This window comes from Hemiscyllium ocellatum, chromosome 23 (assembly GCF_020745735.1).
Source record: "Hemiscyllium ocellatum isolate sHemOce1 chromosome 23, sHemOce1.pat.X.cur, whole genome shotgun sequence".
In the NCBI taxonomy this organism is placed as follows: domain Eukaryota; kingdom Metazoa; phylum Chordata; class Chondrichthyes; order Orectolobiformes; family Hemiscylliidae; genus Hemiscyllium; species Hemiscyllium ocellatum.
In genome coordinates, this window is record NC_083423.1 from 3,821,623 (window position 1) to 3,837,260 (window position 15,638).

The 15,638-nt window shown below is 44.8% G+C and overlaps 1 protein-coding gene across 1 annotated transcript; it reads right to left on the reverse strand.

The window, feature by feature from the left end:
- Positions 1-307: 307 nt before the first annotated feature.
- meig1 (meiosis/spermiogenesis associated 1) lies at positions 308-7,259 on the reverse strand. The gene is made up of 3 exons (XM_060843077.1): positions 7,174-7,259; positions 5,143-5,315; positions 308-436 (listed from the first exon to the last, which is right to left on the reverse strand). The coding sequence occupies exons 2-3, from the start codon at positions 5,299-5,301 to the stop codon at positions 308-310; spliced, it is 288 nt and encodes a 95-aa protein (XP_060699060.1). The 5' UTR covers positions 5,302-5,315; positions 7,174-7,259.
- Positions 7,260-15,638: the final 8,379 nt, after the last annotated feature.

A 15,638-nucleotide genomic window follows, 5' to 3' on the forward strand; every position in this document is an offset into this window, starting at 1 on the left:
ATACCATCCAGTATTCTCATCTTTCAGCGTATAGAACTTGTTTTAACAGCTCTTTAAGTTATAAAAGATTGTCTTCCTGTATAATAAGAATTCAGACAGATAATATATTCAGAGATTACTAATAAGTTGGTTTGTGTTTTTCAATAAGCCTTACATCTTCTCCTTCAGATTTAGCCATAATGTAAAGGGGAAAGAACACGACACAGACTGACAAATGTTAAGATGTGAAATACTCAATCAAAAAACATATGAAGGTAAATGTTGATTTGATTTATTTAGACGCAAACATGTGACAAACAAGAATTGATCAATAGGCATAAACCTTGACTTTCTGGACTTCTTTGTCCTCGCATTCTCTTTTTCTACTGTAGTAATAAAATGTGTTATCTCGCCTTTGAAGTTTTTTCACATACCCAGTATCTGGCCAACGATCCACCTGCATTGAACAGAATGTCACTGTCTCAATTTTGTCACACAACATTTCTTTGAGTATCTCATGAATACAGCATAATGCACTCTAAAATTTAGGGATTGAAATGCAACATATGAAATATCTGGGTAGCTTTTGAGATATATTGTAAGCTTTCTTAAAGATCTGTAACAGAAATGATAAGTATATTTTCACATTATTTCAGTTCCACATCCAGATATCAGGGTCATAGAGGTTTTAAAGCATGGAAAGGGATTTTTTCATCCATCATGTCCATGCCAGTCATCTAACATCTATCTATCTATCAGGGGCGGCACGGTGGCACAGTGGTTAGCACTGCTGCCTCACAGCACCAGGGACCCGGGTTCAATTCCCGCTTCAGGCGACTGACTGTGTGGAGTTTGCACGTTCTCCCCGTGTCTGCGTGGGTTTCCTCCGGTTTCCTCCCACAATCCAAAGATGTGCGGGTCAGGTGAATTGGCCATGCTAAATTGCCCGTAGTGTTAGGTAAGGGGTAAATGTATGGGTGGGTTGCGCTTCGGCGGGTCGGTGTGGACTTGTTGGGCCGAAGGGCCTGTTTCCACACTGTAAGTAATCTAATCTAATCTATTCTAATCCCATTTCCCAATGCTTGACCCATTGCCTTATATCACACCAGATGGCCTCCTTCTTTAGAGACTGCAAATTCCCTTCCACGTGGTTAAAGATGCTCTCCAACGCATCTCGTCCACATCCCGCACCTCCGCCCTCAGACCCCACCCCTCCAACCGTAACAAGGACAGAATGCCCCTGGTGCTCACCTTCCACCCTACCAACCTTCGCATAAACCAAATCATCCGCCGACATTTCCGCCACCTCTATAAAGACCCCACTACCAGGGATATATTTTCCTCCCAACCCCTTTCCACCTTCAGCAAAGACCATTCCCTCCGTGACTACCTGGTCAGGTCCACGCCTCCCTACAACCCACCCTCCCATCCTGGCATTTTCCCCTGCCACTGCAGGAACTCTAAAACCTGTGCCCACCCCTCCTCCCTCACCTCTATCCAAGGCCCTAAAGGAGCCTTCCACATGCATCAAAATTTTACCTGCACATCCACTAATGTAATTTATTGCATCCGTTGCTCCCGATGCGGTCTCCTCTACATTGGGGAGACTGGACGCCTCTTAGCAGGGTGCTTTAGGGAACATCTCCAGGACACCCGCACCAATCAACCACACCGCCCTGTGGCCCAACATTTCAACTCCCCCTCCCACTCTGCCGAGGACATGGAGGTCCTGGGCCTCCTTCACCGCTGCTCCCTCACCACCAGACGCCTGGAGGAAGAACGCCTCATCTTCCACCTCGGAACACTTCAACCCCAGGGCATCAATGTGGACTTCAACAGTTTCCTCATTTCCCCTTCCCCCACCTCACCCTAGTTCCAAACTTCCAGCTCCGCACTGACCCCATGACTTGTCCAGACTTGTCCTACCTGCCTAGCTCCTTTTCCACCTATCCACGCCACGCTCTCCTCCCTGACCTATCACCTTCATCCCCTCCCCCACTCACCCATTGTACTCTATGCTACTTTCTCCCCACCCCACCCTCCTCTAGCTTATCTCTCCACGCTTCAGGCTCACTGCCTTTATTTCTGATGAAGGGCTTTTGCCCGAAACGTCGATTTTACTGCTCATCGGATGCTGCCTGAACTGCTGTGCTCTTCCAGCACCACTGATCCAGAACCATTGCCTTATATGCTATTGTGTTTCAAATGCTTGTTTAAATTGTTCTTAAATGTGTTGCACATTCCTTTTAAGCAGTGTATTCTGGATCCCCACCACCCTCCAGGTGAAAAAGTATTTGCTCAAATCTCCACTAGACCTCCTGCTCCTTACCTTAAACTTGTGTCCTCTCTACAAAAAGGAAATGCTTTTCCTATGACTATGTTCCTTAGAACTTTGTACACCTCAATCAGATACCCTTTCCTCTAAGGAAAACAACCCCAGCCAATCTCTCTTTATAGGTGAATCACTCCAGTCCAGGCATCCTGGTGAATCTCCTTTGCACCTTCTATCATGCAATCTCATCCTTCCTATAGTGTGGTGACCAGAAATGCACACAGTACTCCAGATGTGGCCTAACTGAATTTCATATAGCTCCATCATATCTTCCTCACCTTGTACTGTTTCAACTGTTCTGAGGAAGGGTCACTCAACCTGAAACTTTAACTCTGATTTCTCTTCACAGATGCTGCCAGGACCTGCTGAGCTTTTCCAGCAACTTCTGTTTTTGTCTCTGTTTTATAACATCCACAGTTCTTTCAGCTTTTTTTCTAAGACGTCATCCCTCTTTATTGCATTAATTGACTCCCTGATCAATATCAAGGGTCAAGATTAGAGTGGGGCTAGAAAAGCACAGTAGGTCAGGCAGCATCCGAGGAGCAGGATAATCGACATTTCGGGCAGGAGCCCTTCGTTAGGAATGGCCTCATTCCTGATGAAGGGCTCCTGCCCAAAACATTGATTTTCCTGCTCCTCGAATGCTGCCTGACCTGTTGTGTTTTTCCAGCACCACTCTAATCTTGACTCTGATCTCCAGCATCTGCAGTCCTCACTTTCGCCTCCTTAATCAATATGGTGACTCCCCTTCCTCTTTATCAGCTCCCCCTCCATCAGGCCTAAAGATTCTATGTCCCAAATGTTGAGCTGCCAGTTCTATCCACCAGTCAGCCATGTCTCTGTGATAGCAATGTTACCACATTCCTGTATATAAATCAACACCCTCAAATCATTTGCCTTACTTGCAAGACTTCTTGCATTAAAATAAACTAACCTATCGGAATACAATTGATTAGATCTGTAAAAGAAAATATGAACAAGGAAACAAAAACAACATGCTGGAGAAACTTAATGAGTCGGGCAGCATCTGTGGAGAGAGAAACAGAATTGTGGAGAGAGAAACACATTCTGAGTCCAATGTGACTCTTGTTCAGAACTAAGTTGCTTGACATGCTCAACCATTATCACATCAGTTCTGAAAAAGGATCATATCTGACTTGAAGCATTAACACAGTTCCTCTCTCCACAGATCCTGACAGATCCACTGAGTTTAGAACATAGAACAGTACAGCACAGTACAGGCCCTTGAGCCCTCGATGTTGTGCCGACCTATGAACCAAACTGAAGCCCATCTATCCTGTGCTATTCTGTTTTCATCTATATGTTTATCCAATGACCATTTAAATGCCCTTAAAGTTGGTGAGTCTACTACTTTTGCAGGCAGTCCGTTCCACACCCCTACTACTCTCTGAATAAAGAAGTTACCTCCGACATCCATCCTATATCTATCACCCCTCAACTTAAAGCTATGTCCCCTCATGCTAGCCATCACCATCTGAGGAAAAAGGCTCTCGCTGTCCACCCTATCTAACCCTCTGATTATCTTATATGTCTCAATTACGTCACCTCTCAACCTTCCTCTCTCTAATGAAAATAGCCTCAGGTCCCTCAGCCTTTCCTCATAAGGCCTTCCCTCCATACCAGGCAACATCCTAGTAAATCTCCTCTGAACCCTTCCCAAAGCTTCCACATCCTTCCTATAACGCGGTGACCAGAACTGTATGCAATGCCTCAAGGACAGCCACATCCGAGTTTTGTACAGCTGCAGCATGACCTCATGGCTCCAAAACTCAATCCCTCCACCAATAAAAGCTAACACACTGTATGCCTTCTTAACAACCCTATCAACTGGGTCTCAACTTTCAGGGATTATATGCATGGACACCGAGATCTCTCTGTTCATCCACACTGCCAAGAATCTTACTATTAGCCCAGTACACTTTATTCATGTTGTTCCTTTCAAAGTGAATCAACTCACACTTTTCCGCATTAAACTTTATTTGTCATCTCTCAGCCCAGATCTGCAGTATCTATGTCACTCTGTAACTTGCAACATCCATCGGCACGATCCACAACTCCACCGACCTTAAGTGTTACCTGCAAATTTACTAACCCCTCCTTCTACGCCCTCATCCTGGTCATTTATAAAAGTAACACCCACAGTGGCCCCAAAACAGATCCTCCCCCATAGTTTTTATTTCAGATTACCAGTAGCCACAGAGTATTTAGCTTTTATATGAACCAGCAAGTGTTGAAAGTTAAAAATCACACAACATCAGGTTATAGTCCAACAGGTTTAATTGGAAACACTAACTTTTGGAGCGCTGCTCCTTCATCAGGACAACCGAAAGCTAGTGCTTCCAATTAAACCTGTTGGACTATAACCTGGTGTTGTGTGATTTTTAACTGTGTACACCCCAGTCCAACACCGGCATCTCCAAATCTAAACAAATGTTGAGATTGCAGAAATGAATAAAAATTTAGGGAGCAAAGATTATCAGGTCGTTTTGGAATCTTCATTTTCACCACAAAAATGAAAGAATGGCTATTTTAAATCTGAAAGTAATCTTTTTAATCTTATAAAAAAAGCCTTTGGAAGATTCCATTGGAGACCTTAGCCCTATCATAATGTGACTTCATTGCTCAAGCCTGGTTGACTTAATGGATGGGTATTTGTATTTCTCATCATTGTCCTGTGTGTTAATTCCTTTGGTTTAATTATCTATTTGACACAAACCTGTACTTACTTTATAACATTTCCGCAGGCTTTCCTTTACAAATATTGAAAATTAAATAATAGCATACAAATAGTCAGCGACAGAATATATTACCCCATCTACTTGCTTTACTTGCTTGTATTCAATCTCATCTCTGTATCCAGCTTGTTGAAATCTGTATAAATTTTCTATTTCTTCAGTCCATTGTTTGGCACGACTCATAAATTTAGGTTTCACTTCCTGCCCTTGGGTTCCAAAGTCTCTCAAAGACATAATGTAATAAATACCTAAAGCAGAAAAGGAAGATTAACTTTGACCTTCTACTTTACATCTACATACAAAAGTGATGCTTACAAATAGATTACCTTATAATATATCTGAAGTTGTACATTCATGAACAACGGTCCTTTGAAAACATTTAATCTGTGTTCTGGATGAAGGAGACAAAGGCAACATTTTCCAAGTTTGCTGATAACACAAAACTGGGCAGGATTGTAAATTGTGAGGAGGATGCAAGGAGGCTTCAAGATGTTGTAGACAGATTGAGTGGTCAAACACATGGCAGTTGCAATACAATGTGACTAAATGTGAAATTATAACATTTGGCATTAAAAACAGAATGGAAGAGTATGATTTAAATCATTCTATATTGTGAGGTGTGAATATACAAAGGGATTTGGGTGTTCATATACACCAGTCAATGTAAGTAGACAGGCTGGTGCAGCAAGCAATTGAAAGAGCTATATTGGTCTTCATTGTAAGAGGGTTTCAGTTCAGAAATAGAGACGTCTTCATGCAGTGTATAGGGCCTTGGTGAGATCAGACCTGGAGTATTGTATGCAGTTTCGGTCTCCCTACTTATGAAAGGATATACCTGCCATAGAGGGAGTGCACTGGAGTTTCACTAGATTGTTCTAGGGTTGGCCTATGAGAAGAGATTGGTTCAGCCGGACCTGTATTCACTAGAGTGGGTGAGGAAGCTGAGAGGAGATCTGTTTTAACATATCAAATTCTAACGGGGCTGGACAAACTAGGAGCAAAAGAAAAATGAAAGAGCTGTGGATGGAAGAAATCAGAAACAAACAATAATTGCTGGAGAAATTCAACAGGTCTGGCAGCATCTGTGGAAAGAAAGCAGAGCCAACATTACAGTTCCTGAACTGATGCTTTCCCTGGTTGGGGGAGCCAGAACTGGGATCAGAGCCTCAAGATACAGAGTAGACCATTTATGGCTGAGATGAGGAAAAACCCAAAGGCTAGTGAACTGTGGAATTCTCTACCACAGAAGGCTATGGAGGTCAAGTCACTGAATATATTCAAGAAAGAGGTAGATGCATTTTTAGATTTTAAAGGCATCAAGAGGAACATGAATAAGAATATGGCATTGAGAGAGGATCAGTGGTGATCAAACCAAATAGCAGAGAAGGCCAAATGGCCTACTCATGATCCAATAGTTTATATTTCACTATGTTTAGAAAGAAAGATTTACATTTAAAGTAGGTTGCATTATATATCTCTAAATTCATGACTTCTACATTTCCCAAAGTACTTGACAGCCAGTGACGTAATCACTGCAGTCATGCAGGGAAAGCCGACAATTTGCATGACAAAATGCCAGATAGTCTGTTCAAATTATGTTCATTGAGGGATGAAGGACCCCTGAGAAAACTCTGCTCTTCTTCAAGATTGTGACAAAGCCTAAACAAAGGAATTTTCTTGACATTTGGAATTAAATGTTTGTACTCACTCAGCATTTCTTAGCACGTGTAAAAGTTCCATTGCCATGCTGAAAAATCTGCTGAGAAACGCTGATTAATAAACTCGCCCTGTGCATGACACAGAAGGCAAATTTCCCATACCCTCATACCTCAGTTATATAAACACAGGTTGGCAAGAATCATCGTGCTCTTTCCCAGTGACAAATCTACCGCTCCCCCGGATCCTCAATGGTAACACTCCAGTAATCTGAAGCATTGCAGATCTCGCCGCCTTAACTGTAGGATGAGCAAGTCTGCTGGGTCTGGGTCCAGTCTCCACTCACTGGGTCTGTCTTTTACAGCCCACACGGTGAGATTTCACTATTAACCTTCAGCTGATCAACATTCTCACTGCCAGTGTCTAATGTTTCATGCTGCAGAAACTCACCCTTGAAAACCAACTCAATAAATTATTCCCACACAGAGACAACACAGGCTGGACTGTTACTTTATCCTGTTCGTGAGACGTTGGAGGTTGCTGGTGTGTTGTTGTCACCTGTAACCAGGCAACACATGACGCTACAATGTAGCAGAGAATATTCTTCCGGTCTGGTGGGGAACCACATGTGGAGCGTCACAAGACAATTCTAAATCAGCTGCTCGGTATTCATTCAATCAGGCAGAACATGAGCAAACTCATTCCGTAGGATTAATGCAAATAAAGCATTTTCTCCACTAACACCCGGGCAATTCACTGATGGCATTCGAACGCCAGTTAACAGAGAAAAAAACACAAGGTTGGCTGTCTGGGAGTGAGAATGAACATAACATCCAAGTAGAAAGGGAAAGTGTTACGTCCCAGAGGCTTCCAGCAATTAGATTCGGAGCAGACTTGCTGTTTTTTAAAAAAATGAACGAACTGGGCACCGGTGTCATGAGGGAATGTAATAAATTCAATGAAATCCCCGACTGGACTTAGAATGCAAAAGAGCTCCACATGGAATTACAGGAACGTGCTAAAAATTGCTCATTGTTTTACATCAACGATGGCAGTATCGCAGGCTGGATGTAAGTTAGAAAATAGTCTACTATTCCTCCTAGGTGGAGTATAGAGTCTCAGCTGATAGTCTAAAGCAGCGTTGAGTGCTGCTTTATTGAGGATAGAAGGAAGAGAGAAGGGGAAGTGGGAAGGAGTCATATAGATTCACAGAATAATAACAGCACACAAAGGAAACCATTCAGCCTGTTGAGTTTCTGCTGGCTCTCTGAACGAGGTATTCCCCTGGTGCTTGTTCTCTGATTTGTCCTCATAAGCCTGCACACTCCTCCTTTTCAGAGGATACTCTAATTTCCTCTTAAAATCCTCAATTTGTCCTGTCTCCACAACACTCAGGCACTGCATTTCCAGATCCTAACCATCCGCCTCACAGTCATCAGTACACACTGAGAAAAGCAGTTGTTGTAAAGCTGATCCCATTGAACTAGTCCCTGTTCAAGATCACTCCCTCCTTTGTGTCACAGCCATGTGTTCCTTTCAGTCCATGGGTTTAAAATTTGACAACAAGTCAGTTGTGAGACTTTATCAAGTGCCTTTTGGTTTTTGTTATTGAACCTATGTTTCCAATCAAAATATTCAGACATTATTAAACACCCCTGGAGCAGGAAGGACTTGAACCTGGACTTCCCTGTGCAAGGTTATGGACATTACCACAAGTGCCTTTCGATTTTAGTTTACCCTGGGCCAAATGATGACCAAGCCAGTGGCATTATCATTAGGTCATCACTTCCTCCCTTGTTAATCCTGAAGAAGGGTTACACCTGAAACATTCTCCACCTCCTGATGTTGCTTGACTTGCTGTGTTCTTCCAGCCTCCTGTTTGTCGACCACTTCCTCCCAGTGGGTCTGCTATCTTTTTAAGTTAATATTTTTTTTCTAATCAACCTGTTTAGAGATGCTATTACGCATTTCTAGAGCCAGTGGGACTTGAACCCGGGTCTCACGGCCCAGGGGTAATGTGACAAAGCTGCTCCTTTAACAAGTAAAAAGTGAGGTCTGCAGATGCTGGAGATCAGAGCTGAAAATATGTTGCTGGTTAAAGCACAGCAGGTCAGGCAGCATCCAAGGAACAGGAAATTCGACGTTTCGGGCCAGAGCCTGATGAAGGGCTCTGGCCCGAAACGTCGAATTTCCTGTTCCTTGGATGCTGCCTGACCTGCTGTGCTTTAACCAGCAACACATTTTCTGCCCCTTTAACAAGGTTATGCTGTCCTTTGTTTTTTTCTTCAGAGGGATCATAAACGACACAGAATCCAAAAAGTCTGGGGTTGAAGGGTTTTAGCACCAATTCGATAATAGCTAATAGATACTGACTCGGAGGCTGGTACACTTGCAACATTTAAACAGCATTTGGATGGGTATATGAATAGGAAGGGTTTGGAGGGATATGGGCCGGGTGCTGGCAGGTGGGACTAGATTGGGTTGGGATATCTAGTCGGCATGGATGGGTTGGACCGAAGGGTCTGTTTCCGTGCTGTACATCTCTATGACTCTAAGCAGGCTTTCAAATTTAAAAAAAAACACTGATACAATGAAAGAGAATGGCCAGTTCTCCCAGTTCAGCTTTACTCTGGTTTGATTTGGTCTTTAGCAGTTGTGTGAAAAAAGATGCTGGACCCAAAGAAACAGGTCCTTGCCGGTACTCTCCGTGTGACTTCTATCCTGTAAGAGCCCATGTTTGATTTTACCTTTGTGCCAAGGGGGATTGTTGCAAGTATTTGGAACAGTATCATTAAGAGGCGATGTTCTATTGGAATTTCGGAGAGGTCAAGTAATTCGGTATTTTGTTTTCTGTTATTTGTGTTTCATTCAGTAATCTTGTAAATAAATTCTGTTTTGTTTAAAACTAAGTGGTTTGACCAGCGGCATCTCTCCTGGAATATCCACTGTGCACCTGCTTAAAGCAACTAGCAAAGTTAGGGGCTAGGTTATCTTCTTGAAATGTTTGAGGGGCTCTGGCCTGGTCCATAACAGGAGGGACATCACCACTGTGCCACAAGAGGGCCCTTCCCCCCCCCCCCCCACTTTGTGGGTATTATAGTTTTTTTTCCCTTACTTTAAATTTCATCTATTTTTCTAATCAATCTGTTCAAAGATGTTATTACACACTTCTGGAGCAGGTGGGACTTGAACCCCGGTGTTCTGGCCCAGAGGTATGGACATTATCACAACAGCCTTTTTTGAAAGTCTATGTGCACAACCATAACAAGTGTTTCCTTAAAAGTGCACCCAAACAAGTCTGTCATAGATGATTTGTCCTTAATTAACGTTTGCCCAAGTGACTGTTTAAAACAATTCCATCACTCAGGTCAAACTTACTGATTGCTTTATCCTCACATACTTTAAAATAAGGATGGAACATTTGTATGTCTTGAGACCTCTGTTACCACACTTAAATATTACCTGCATAATTTGTACATTGGAGGAGAAAGTGAGGTCTGCAGATGCTGGAGATCAGAGCTGAAAATGTGTTGCTGGAAAAGCACAGCAGGTCAGGCAGCATCCAAGGAACAGGAAATTCCACGTTTCGGGCATAAGCCCTTCTTCAGGAATGAAGAAAGTGTGTCCAGCAGGCTACGATAAAAGGTAGGGAGGAAGGACTTGGGGGAGGGGCGATGGAGATGTGATAGGTGGAAGGAGGTCAAGGTGAGGGTGATAGGCTGGAGTGGGGTGGGGGCGGAGAGGTCAGGAAAAGGATTGCAGGTTAGGAAGGAGGTGCTGAGTTCGAGGGAATTGACTGAGACAAGGTGGGGGGAGGGGAAATGAGGAAACTGGAGAAATCTGAGTTCATCCCTTGTGGTTGGAGGGTTCCCAGGCGGAAGATGAGGAGCTCATCTTTGTATCTTGCCTTCCATCAGCATCCTCGGAGAATTCATCTGGTCCTGGTGATAACTTTAAATCCAGCCCCTCTTCCTACTCTTACTAATGAAGAGAGTGGCAATATTGGAGGCAAAGAGAATGGTAAGCAGGCAGGTAGGGGAAGGAAGGAAGGCAAAAGGGAAGGTGTCCAATGGGACTGAAAGGAGAGGAAGGGAGCACTGAAGACAGTGGGGAAAATGGTCAAGAACACTATTGCATTCTCTTTTCTTTCTTGGCTTAGCCTTCTCCAGCTTTGACACAGGCAGCTGCCTGCCATGCCACTGTGAGTGACCTCCATCGGGAATGAGCTCTCTCTATTTGCAGCATTAGGATATGGAATGCTCAGGGATGGACTACAGTCATTCAAAAACCAGCCTACTATCACCTTCTCAAGGGAGATTGGGTGGGGAACATTAAATCTTGCCTTGCCAGTGATATGCACCCCCATGCAGGAAGAAAAAGCAACAGCTGTTCAGACAAAGCATCAAAAAGAACAAAATAACAGTGGACACTTTGATTAAATGATAAACTGGCAGATTAAATAGTTAAAAAGAAAACAATTGGATACAGACCCAAAGTTCTGTAACCCACAGAACTCCGAAGAGTTGGAAAGAGGGGAAAGGCTGAATTAGTCATTTCTAACTAGCATAGACAAAATGGGCCAAGTGGCCTCCTTGCAAGCTGTAAATCCTATGCTTCTGAATGATCCAACATTTCCTGAAAAGAGAGAGAGAGAGAGAGAGAGACCGAAATCTGAGACATTCAATAAGATGAAGCAACAAGAACAGAAAAGCACTAGATGCTGGGAATCTGAAGTGAAAACGGGCAATAGGCAAATAAAAAGCACCCAATTGTAGGAGCCCAAGGAAATGCAACCTTTCTTTGAGAAGAATGCTTTGTGCAGGCTGGGTTTGTTTTAACTGGCTGTGTTTCTCAGTGGTGCAAATGTGTTGCTGGTCAAAGCACAGCAGGCCAGGCAGCATCTCAGGAATAGAGAATTCGACGTTTCGAGCATAAGCCCTTCATCAGGAATAAGAGAGAGCAGCCAAGCAGGCTAAGATAAAAGGTAGGGAGGAGGGACTAGGGGGAGGGGCGATGGAGGTGGGATAGGTGGAAGGAGGTCAAGGTGAGGGTGATAGGCTGGAGTGGGGTGGGGGCGGAGAGGTCAGGAAGAGGATTGCAGGTTAGGAGGGCGGTGCTGAGTTGAGGGAACCAACTGAGACAAGGTGGGGGGAGGGGAAATGAGGAAACTGGAGAAATCTGAATTCATACCTTGTGGTTGGAGGGTTCCCAGGCGGAAGATGAGGCGCTCCTCCTCCAGCCGTCGTGTTGTTATGTTCTGCCGGTGGAGGAGTCCAAGGACCTGCATGTCCTCGGTGGAGTGGGAGGGAGAGTTAAAGTGTTGAGCCACGGGGTGATTGGGTTGGTTGGTTCGGGCGGCCCGGAGGTGTTCTCTGAAGCGTTCCGCAAGTAAGCGGCCTGTCTCACCAATATAGAGGAGGCCACATCGGGTGCAGCGGATGCAATAGATGATGTGTGTGGAGGTACAGGTGAACTTGTGGCGGATATGGAAGGATCCCTTGGGGCCTTGGAGGGAAGTGAGTGTGGAGGTGTGGGCGCAAGTTTTACATTTCCTGCGGTTGCAGGGGAAGGTGCCGGGGGTGGAGGTTGGGTTGGTGGGGGGTGTGGATCTGACGAGGGAGTCACGAAGGGAGTCGTCCTTGCGGAACGCTGATAGAGGAGGGGAGGGAAATATATCCTTGGTGGTGGGGTCCGTTTGGAGGTGGCGGAAATGGTGGCGGATGATACGTTGTATGCGGAGGTTGGTGGGGTGGTAGGTGAGAACCAGTGGGGTTCTGTCTTGGTGGCGGTTGGAGGAGCGGGGCTCAAGGGCGGAGGAGCGGGAAGTGGAGGAGATGCGGTGGAGGGCATCGTCGATCACGTCTGGGGGGAATCTGCGGTCCTTGAAGAAGGAGGCCATCTGGGCTGTGCGGTGTTGGAATTGGTCCTCCTGGGAGCAGATGCGGCGGAGACGAAGGAATTGGGAATATGGGATGACGTTTTTACAGGGGGCAGGGTGGGAGGAGGTGTAGTCCAGGTAGCTGTGGGAGTCAGTCGGTTTATAATAGATGTCTGTGTTGAGTCAGTCGCCCGAGATAGAAATGGAAAGGTCTAGGAAGGGGAGGGAGGAGTCTGAGACAGTCCAGGTGAATTTCAGGTCGGGATGGAAGGTGTTAGTGAAGTTGATGAACTGTTCAACCTCCTCGTGGGAGCACGAGGCAGTGCCGATACAGTCATCGATGTAGCGGAGGAAAAGGTGGGGGGTGGTGCCAGTGTAGTTGCGGAAGATGGACTGTTCCACATATCCTACGAAGAGGCAGGCATAGCTGGGGCCCGTGCGGGTGCCCATGGCAACTCCTTTAGTTTGGAGGAAGTGGGAGGATTGAAAAGAGAAGTTATTCAGGGTGAGGACCAGTTCAGTCAGTCGAAGGAGGGTGTCAGTGGAAGGGTACTGGTTGGTGCGGCGGGAAAGGAAGAAGCATTTCCCCTCCCCCCACCTTGTCTCAGTCGGTTCCCTCAACTCAGCACCGCCCTCCTAACCTGCAATCCTCTTCCTGACCTCTCCGCCCCCAACCCACTCCGGCCTATCACCCTCACCTTGACCTCCTTCCACCCATCGCCCCTCCCCCCTACCTTTTATCTTAGCCTGCTTGGCTGCTCTCTTATCCCTGATGAAGGGCTTATGCTCGAAACGTCGAATTCTCTATTCCTGAGATGCTGCCTGGCCTGCTGTGCTTTGACCAGCAACACATTTGCAGCTGTGATCTCCAGCATCTGCAGACCTCATTTTTTACTCGTGTTTCTCAGTGGTGTGAGCAGAGAGACAAGCTCAACATTCTGGTCTGTCAGCTGCTAGCCAGCATTTCTTTTATTTGCATAAAATGTTCTCTATTCATAAATTATAAGGGTAATACAAAACAATTAAAGTTGGACATTACAGAAAACACAATTTAAAATCATGTTTTTAATTTAAGCGTCACACCCACATGCCTCCATCTAAATGCAAAATAAGAACATTTCCCAAATATGACCATACAAACATAACTTGGAGTCTGGAGCAGGCCATTCAGCCCCTTGAGCCTGCTCTGCCATTTAATACAATCATGGATGATCTCATCTCACCCTTGACTCCATTTCCTTGCCTGCACTCTATAACCTTTCAACCTGTTATTAATTAAAAATGTCTCCTCCTTAAATTTACTTAAAGTTGTTGGAGGCTAGTACAATTGCAACATTCAAAAGGCATCTGGATGGGTATATGAATAGGAAGGGTTTGAGGGATATGGGCTGGGTGCTGGCAGGTGAGACTAGATTGGGTTGGGACATCTGGTCAACATGGACAAGTTGGATTGAAGGGTCTGTTTCCGTGCTCTACATTTCTATGACCTATGACTTTATCTGCTGCATTCTTGGGGTAGTGAATCACAGATTTACAACTCTTTGTGAGAAGTAATTCCCCTTCACAGTTTTAAATCTGCAACCTCTATCCAAAAATTATGACCTCTCATTCTAGATTGCCATATGAAGCAACATTTTTTCTATGTCTACTTTCTCAAACCAGGTGAGCATGTCTGAGCACACCTTAGGAACAGATTAGCGTTTACAAGAAAGATACCTAGACTTCAGGGGTTAAGTTATGAGGAAAGATTATACAAATTAGGCTTGTTTTCTCTAGAATTTAGAAAGTTACAGGGTGATCTGATCAAAATCTTCAAAATATTAAGAAGAAGACAGAGTAGATAAAGATAAACTAGTTCAACTGGTTGGGGATTCTAGAACGAGGGGCATAGTCTGAGAATTAGGGCCAGAGCATTCAGGAGAGATCAGATTAGATTCCCTACAGTATGGAAACAGGCCCTTTGGTCCAACAAGTCCACACGAACTCTCCGAAGAGAAACTCTCCCAGACCTATTCCCTTACATTTACTCCTGACTAATCCACCTAACACTATGTGCAATTTAGCGTGGCCAATTCACCTGACCTGTACATCATTGGGACCGGGGTGAAACCGGATCTCCCAGAGGAAACCCCCAGACACACGGGGAGAACATGCAAACTCCACACAGACAGTTGCCTAAAGCGGGAATTGAACCCAGGTCCCTGGCACTGTGAGGCAGCAGTGCTAACCAATGAGCCACCGTGCCACCCAGATGTTAGGAAGCGATTCTACACACAAAGGGTGGGAGTGGTTGGGAATCTCGTCCACAAATGAAACTGGATATTGGATCAGCTGTTAATTTTAAAGCTGAGAGGAATAACTGTTTGTTCTGCAAAGGCATTAAAGGATATGGGTCAAAGGCAGGTGTATATGAAGTTAGGCCACAGATCAGTCATGATCCCATTAAATGGTGGAACAAGCTAGAGGGGCTAAATGGCCTACTCCTGTTCCTATGTTTCCTTCAGGTTATTTTTATATATACCTCAATTCGTTCTCCCGTCACTCTAAACTCCAGAGAGTATAAGGCCAAAACTGAACAATCTACTTCATAAGGCAACCCCCTTCTGGAATCAATCAATCCAGTGAACCTCCTCTGAACTGCCTTTAATACAACCAGATCCCTCCTCATGTAAGGGAACCAAAATTGTAGGCAATACTCTAGGGCAGTTCACTAATGCCTTGAACAGTTGCATCAACTGTTCCCTACTCCTTTAGTCCAACAATCCCTATTCCTTTAGCAATAAAGTGCTAAATTAAATATTATTTATAAAACTCCAGTAGAAGTAACGAGGGATTACTGAGCGCCGGGGTACATCAAGGTAGAATTAAATATAGACAATTTCCAAATATTCAACCCCAACTCTCTCCCCCAAACACCAGGAAATCCTCAACACTAGATCCTTCCGGCTTTTCCTGATCTTCCGGGATCGTCAGCCACAGGGCCCCGCCCATGGGCTGCTCTGATTGGCCCTGTGATGTATCAATCGGAGCCGGTAAA

Bases quoted from the DNA above. Each gene is read 5' to 3' on its own strand.
- meig1 (XM_060843077.1), bottom strand. From the start codon at position 5,301: ATGTCTTTGAGAGACTTTGGAACCCAAGGGCAGGAAGTGAAACCTAAA. The intron at 437-5,142 runs GTAATATATTCT...TGTTCAATGCAG, and splicing joins AAGTAAAGCAAGTAGATGGG to GTGGATCGTTGGCCAGATAC.